Here is a 7812-nt window from a genome sequence, read left to right as displayed (position 1 = left end):
AAAAAGAACGTTACCTAAAGTCTACTAAATAACATAACAATAGCACAGTAGGGCTTATTTGACTTGTCAGTGATATGCTTTACTAAATATACATGTTGAGAGCACTACTAATTTAATTCAGAGGGTTTACAGTGCTTAAGGAATTTTTAAACTGTCATTCATTCTGTTGTTTGCATAATAATCGAGTCTTGGGTTTTTGTTGTCATCTTTCTTTCTTTCTCTTTTTTTTTTTAGCACATTCATAAAATTCGTGTGCCACACTGCATAATAATAGGACTGAATAATTCAGAGTGTATATTAACATTAGGCCAAATTCTCACAGCCCTTTGCATGCTAATCACATAATTGAATCCATGGTTTTTATATATATATATTTTGATACATCTTAGTACTGAAAGAATTACCTTGTTCCCATAACTTTGTATACAGGAAAAGAATTACAGTGAGTGTTTTTACTTTTTGTTACTAAACCATGGTCTTTTAAAAACTTGTCTTCACTTACTCGACAATATTTTCAACACTCTTGTGTTTTTAGGGAGTGAGCAGGAGGGAGGATTGGGGAAGAAAGTTACTAATTTCACTGGGTACCTACTGGGTCCAAGCCTTGTGTTAGTCTATGTGCTTAGTGCTCTACTTGGATATCCCACTTAATCTCCATGCAACCCCGGAGATTAGAGTTCTTTATCCACACTATGATAGGAGGAAACTGAGACACAGAAGATTAAGTGATTTGCCTAAGAATTCAAAACTACTGAATTATGCTAATTTGAACTCTGAAAGAAATATTTTACTGTTTAAGCATAAAAGACTCATACTAGGAGAGCCTGGGTGGCTCAGTTGGTTAATTGTCTGCCTTGGGCTCAGGATCAAGCCCCACATCGGACTCCCTGCTCTGCCGAGAGTCTGCTTCTCCCCCTGCTCTTCATCCTGCTTGTGCTCTCTCTCTTGCTCTTGCTGTCTCTCGAATGAATAAATAAAAATCTTTAAAAAAAAAAAAAGAAAAGACAAAAAGACTCATACTAGAACTTATGTAAGACATGTTAGTGATCCTCTGTTCTAGAACATGGTTTACAAACTGACCCATGCAGTCGTATCAGGAATGAACCGTGGGTTGTAAGCAAACAGCAGGTCTTGGGAGACACGCAATCCCACATCAGATGAAGCTGCCCCACCCTCCCCTGTATTATATACTGGGTTTCTACGTAAGATTTTGTTTAAGGAAAAATTCTACACTCTTATTATCATAAGATTTATTTAAGGGAACATTTATCCCAGAGGTTGATTCAGAAGGTCTGGAGAGTGGCCCAGCTTATATATTTTTTTAAATCTCCCAAATGATTCAGATCGTCAACCAGATTTGCAAACCATGGATCTACACAGACTCCTTCATTTTATATATAAGGAGACAGCCTGAGAGAGATCTGAGGCCTGCTCAGAGTCCTTACCAGAACGGGAGTTCAGCTTGCCTGTCGCCCGATTCATCTTTCAGTAGCACCTTGTTAACCAGCAGTGCAGAGTTGACCCTTGTTTTTTTATGGCTCATTTATATATTTTTTTATCTTTTTATTATTTTTAAAATTTTATTTATTTGGGGGGGAGGGGGAGAGAGAGAATCCCAAGGAGGCTCCACACCCCCAGCGTGGAGCTCGACCCCCCGCTCAGTCTCATGACTCTGAGATCATAACCTGAGCCAAAATCAAGAGTTGGACACTCAACCAACTGAGCCACCCAGGTGCCCTAATGTCTCATTTCTGTTATGTATATCATTATATTCATAGTGTATATTTTGTATATACACACACCTGTATATAGGCATAATTTTTTTATATACATAAGAAGTTACCATTGTTTTAAGTTCATAATTTTCATTAATGACTTGTGTGGCTAATGCAAATTTTCTTTTTGCTTCCATATGTAATTCTTTACCATTCTGATCATATAACCAACATCTGTCTGAATATGTTTTTCTTAAAATGTCACACAACTCTAAAAATGCTCACTTTAAAGTAGATGCTAATTAAGAATTGGGTTTGTTTTTATTAGGCTATTGGTGATAATACAAAATTATATGATATATTTACATTTTTATCTTTTATAATTATTAGATTTATAAGTAAGATAAATATAAGAAATGAAATTTTATTATATTCTTTGTGTTGGAATATGATCGTTTTGGATTTAATATCTAACTCTTAAAGTGAATTGAATTCCTCCTCTACCTAATGAAAATAGTGTCTCTGACTTTATTTTCTGTCCTTTTCCTTGATTTACAAACCCAAAATATTTATGAATGACTATCCTCATACTTACAAAATGAATCAAATAATTAGGTTTAAAAATTGCTACGTGGACATTTTACAAAATAATGACATGTGCATTTCAAAACTGTCAAGGTTAAGAAAGGCAAAAACTACCCACTATTAAATACAATGTGTGATTCCTGAACTAGATCCTAGATAGGTGAGAGAAATAATTGGGATAGTTGATAAAATTTGAAATGATTACACAGAAGTGTATCAGTTAATTTTTTTTATTTTGATGACAATATTATGGTGATGTAAAAGAATATCTTTATGAGCAAGTACACACTAACATTTAGGGGGAAAGGGCTCAATATTTCTAATCTACTCTCAGATGATTCAAAAAATGATTATAAACATACAGACAGATAAGGCAAATGGGGCAAAATGTAAGCAGTTGATGAATCTGGGTGAAGGGGAACTCCTTGTACTACTCTTGCAACTTTTCCAGAAAATTGAAATTATATCAAAATCAGAGTTACCCCCCAAAAGTGCTCTGTATGAGAGAATTTCATATAGAACTAGTTCACTTGATTACTGTCTCAAATGTTTGCCTACTTTAAAGCATCAGACTGCCTTTTTAAAAAAATCTGAGCGGAGGGGCGCCTGGGTGGCACAGCGGTTAAGCGTCTGCCTTCGGCTCAGGGCGTGATCCCGGTTTTATGGGATCGAGCCCCACATCAGGCTCCTCCGCTATGAGCCTGCTTCTTCCTCTCCCACTCCCCCTGCTTGTGTTCCCTCTCTCGCTGGCTGTCTCTCTCTCAAATAAATAAATAAAATCTTAAAAAAAAAAAAATCTGAGCGGGTGAGGTGTGATATAACATTTTTCTCCTGAGTCATTTGCTTTGTAGTGATATATTTCTTATTCCCAAGTATTAAATTTTGGATCCCCATTTTAAAATACAAAAACATATTTACCAAAAACATGATTTATTTTAACAGTATCATCAAGTGTTTCCTTACTACTGTTAGGAAAACAAGAAACATCTTGCTGATTCTTCACTGCTTCGTTTTGTTAGTTCTGTAATTACCAAAATGTCTAGTCATGTTCTGTTGTTCTTTATGGCAGCATGAGTTCAGGTGATAGCATATATACTTCTTGGCTTATCTGGAAACATTTTGACTTTTTATTATTCTAATAACCAAAACAGTCTTCATAGGTAGAGCTCTTCTACTTACTAGTGCCTGCCATCAGAAACTATTCTTTACACATTGATGTTGGTGGTGTCTTCTGCCAGCAACAAGCTTATCCAAGGTCTGAAAACATGTATTGACTAATTACTAGGTGTTGGGCTCCATGCTAGGCACTGGGAATGTAGCAATGGATAAGAGGGAAGCTTCAGTGAAGAGTTCCAAAGGAACTGCTATGCCATTCTAAGTATTCCTCTGGTGGCAGCTGTGTTAATGGGAGACGTTCGAAAACAAGAAAGATAAACGTAGGCAGTGACAAAATATATATTTAAGATCTTAAACTGTTGTGTTGGGGAATATGACAGTCCTAGATGCATTTCCATAATTGTCTAAGTTTAGTTAGTGACGCTTTTATGTTGCATATTAAAAGTGGCCCCAATTTAAACCAGAGAATCAGTGCTGCCTATTCAGGTGTCTGATAACATGATTTATTAGGTTTGTTTTACAAGGTATTTGAATAGTGCTTATGTTCTCCGCCTTATATTGTACAACTCAGACTCTCATTGATCCTTTGGTAACAGAGTTGGTCTTTTGCCTTTCAAACACACTGCATGAGTGGATTGTATGCCATATTGTATTTGCGCTCACATTTAAATATTGCTTTAGTAACAATATTTTGGATCTTGAGTTGAGACTTGTTTCTTATACTCTGTTTCAGAGTATCCAAAGGTACCTCTGGCTTAAGGAAAAATTTTACAGATAAGGAACTCTTATACCACTGCTCTTTCATTTTTTGACTCAGTGCTAAGTAGGAGGAAGATTCTGAGAATATTGAAATATTTCAAAGAAATATAAATAAGAATATGAAGAGAACTATACCGGAAATGTTTTCAAATATTCTAAGAAAGATTTAATGCAGTGAAACCTTGGCAATCTAGAATTTACAAAGAATGAATCATTCCAGATAGCTGAGGGTTTATCCATTTGAATACCAACAATTTAAAGTATTCTCAGAGTACTAATACCATGCTTTCTGTAGTCCTCTGTATATTGCTTAATCTTTTATTTATAGATGATTCCCATCATTATGAAAATTAGTCACTGTATTAACACTGATCACAGCTACAACAAAGATTGTCAGAAAAATCAAAACATGAAAGCATTGTTTTAGGTGAGAAGTATTAGGAGGTAATATCTTTTTTCCAGAATTGTTTTAAAGTATGGCAGTGATTCATGGGTTTTATTTTGGGACTTCTGCTTGGTTATGTTTGGGATCGAGAGTGTGTTTGTTAGCTTTGTACATTTGGTATAATTTTATCAATTCTCTGTAGTGTTATTGTGTCTTCTCTTATTGTCATCTGTTGACTGTCACCTCCCAGGACTCTGCTGCCTCTAAGGGGGAGTTTAAATATTTCTTTAAAAGGGTCTCTTGTTTCAGGTGCTAGCCACGCCATTATCACCATACCCCATCAGCCCATTTTGTCTGGACATGAGAGCACTAGGGATGAAGAGAGCAGAAAAGGGGAAAGGAGGGTATCTCCCTCTCATACAGTTCCATGAGCTCCCAGTTTCCTTGTCTCTTGTCTCCAGGTTGCTGAGAGGTTTAGACATTGTATTTTGGAGAGATTAAAGAGACAAACCAAGAAGTGTGCTGGGGGAGTGACACAAAGTTTCTTGAAGGTTCTGTTTTGTTTTGCTTTCAAAAAAGGAATTTGGTTTTGCTTTCTTTGCTTTCCTATAACAACCAAGGAAATGGTTAGGAGGGAACTGCTGTTTACTTTACCGTAAAAGTTGTCAGTACATCATATCAGAATCGTAAAAGACGTAGAATTCACCTTAAGTCTGTAATAAAACTTGAATTTGAAAGAAAAATGTGAATTGCAGCACTCTTTTAATTAGCAAATGGGTGTTAACAGAAATCAATCAGTTTTCGTGACTCTAAAACAGGAATCCTGAGTCAGACTCTTAGTTCCTTCTCATTTAGAACTGTAAGTCCGTGTCTCTAAAACTTTCTGATATATATTTGAACAGCTTGATTGAAAAGTAACCTAAAGGGGCGCCTGGGTGGCACAGCGGTTGGGCGTCTGCCTTAGGCTCGGGGCGTGATCCCAGCGTTATGGGATCGAGCCCCACATCAGGCTCCTCCGTTATGAGCCTGCTTCTTCCTCTCCCACTCCCCCTGCTTGTGTTCCCTCTCTCGCTGGCTGTCTCTATTTCTGTCGAATAAATAAATAAAATCTTAAAAAAAAAAAAAAAGAAAAGAAAAGTAACCTAAAGCTCCCATCTGTTTCATTAAACGTCTTCCTAAACACTAATCTTATTCTTGATGATTTCTAGTCAAATTTCTATTTTACATGTTTTAAATATTTATTGACCTACTTCATATACCTGTCATGTTTAATAACCGTATAGTACAGTTTTTAATGTGTAACTAAAATAAATTTGGTCAGTGGGTACAATGGGCTGTTTTCTCCACTATAGTTTCATTAACGTCAATCTTAGGTAAGCACAGTAATTAAGAAAGAATGAATACTTTCACATATAGCAACAGAATTTTTATCAGAATTCATTGCAACCCTCAGGTTTCTGTTTTGGATGATACATATTGCAACATTTGAACTTTCTCCATGTCCACATTTCCTGCTCAGGAGACAGACCAGGTTTAACCTGTTAAAGCTGTTAAACCCATTTACCTCACCAAGGATTCTCAAAAGGCAACAGATTCTTTTTTTCTTCTGTCTTGACCCTTCCTGATTACTGTTGGATTTCTTTCTTGGAATAGATGGAGAAAAAAAGAATCAAGTGATGATTCATGGAATTGAGCCAATGTTGGAAACACCTCTGCAGTGGCTGAGTGAACATCTGAGCTACCCAGATAATTTTCTTCACATTAGTATCATCCCGCAGCCGGCGGACTGAAGGATCAACTCTATGCCTGAACGGAATCACCCTGAAACAGGATCCACCAGAGCATGTCACCCTTCTGCTTCAGTCAGGCTTGGTGGAGGCAGCCTGACCAGAAACACTACTGCAAGCCAAACAGGAAGATGATTCCATGTCAGATAAGGGCACTCGGGCTGGTCTGTCTTTGCATCACCACTGCTTCCCTCCACTGCCGTCATTCAACCTCAGCTGCGACATGAAAGACTTCACAGGACCACTGCAAGTCTTCTGTTTTCTTGTAAGATAGAATGAAGCCGAAACCTTTGGCCTAAGAAGAAAATGGAAATATGTGCCACTCGATTTGTATTTCTGATTAACAAATAAACAGGGGTATTTCCTAAGGTGACCATGATTGAACTTGAGCTGGAGGGAGTGGAAACATTGGTTTAATTTTCTAGAGAATTAGACTTAAGAAAGTAAAAGAGAAATTCTGTTATCAATAACTTGCAGTAATTTTTTGTAAAAGATCCAATTACAGTAAACCCATCTTTCCTTAATGAAAATTTCCTATGTTTACAGTCTGTCTATTGGTATGCAAACAATCTTGTAACTTTGATAATGAACAGTGAGAGATTTTTAAATAAAGCCTCTAAATATGTTTTGTCATTTAATAACATACGATTTTGTCCCTTTTCCAGTCCTTTCTGACTCACATAGAGTAGATCACTGTTTTTACTCTATGTTGCCATGCAGGCGGGTTGTCATTGACGTGGAGTAGATGGAGGGCATAGGATAACTTGTCTCAGGAGCTGTCATAGAATTTCTTGCTGCCGATTTTTAAATCTGTGTTCTTTACATGCTAAAGGTATAAATGTTATCATTTATCTTTGCTGTTTTATCACTGTAAACCCGTCAAATCATAGGATGCTAAGCATCTGTATAAGGTAATTTTGCTTTTTTTGGAAAAACCCAGTCCTTGCCAAGCTAGTGTTTTTCATTGGCTTCACGTCTAATATTTCACTGGGGCCCCTGGCAGCCAGTCTTTGAAGTCTAAAGATTACCAATCTCCTGACTGTAGTAGCTTTTTCTCAACTTTACCAAAAATATTCAGAGGTTCCTGGAGTTCTTATTCAGTATAAGGAAATTTTTGCTGCACTTTATTGCCATGCCGCTGGGATTCTGCCAGCTGGACGTATTTGTGCATCCCGCTGTTTCTTGTGAGCTAGCTCGCTGTCCACGTGGAATGTCGACCCATCTGAATATGCTAGAAGACATAGTATCATACAATAATGGTTTTAGATGCCATAATAAAAATGGATGTTTTTCGTATAAAAATTGTACAAATGTCAAAGTGCGATCCTGCTAGTGCTCACTGCTTCGTTATTCCTTTTGTGATTTCCACTGATTAATAATAGTATATTTAGTCACAGAACGAGATAAAGTTAGTCAAAGATCAGATATTCTGGAATGGAATGGATAAGCCGCAATCAAAAAGAAA

At 36.8% G+C, this 7812-nt stretch overlaps 1 protein-coding gene across 2 annotated transcripts in view; it reads left to right on the top strand.

Moving 5' to 3' along the window:
• Positions 1-6972, top strand: part of ATG5 (autophagy related 5) — a 129424-nt gene extending 122452 nt beyond the window's left edge. For both annotated transcript variants that reach the window (XM_040627584.1, XM_008704989.2), the window contains one exon: positions 6214-6972. In XM_040627584.1, the coding sequence (XP_040483518.1) occupies positions 6214-6350 (137 nt within the window). In that variant the 3' untranslated portion in view covers positions 6351-6972. The remainder of the gene's footprint in view (positions 1-6213) is intronic.
• The last annotated feature ends 840 nt before the right edge of the window (positions 6973-7812 follow it).

This window comes from Ursus maritimus, unplaced genomic scaffold (assembly GCF_017311325.1).
Source record: "Ursus maritimus isolate PB19 unplaced genomic scaffold, ASM1731132v1 scaffold_13, whole genome shotgun sequence".
Classification (NCBI taxonomy): Eukaryota; Metazoa; Chordata; class Mammalia; order Carnivora; family Ursidae; genus Ursus; species Ursus maritimus.
This window is presented reverse-complemented; position numbering and strand designations above follow the sequence as displayed.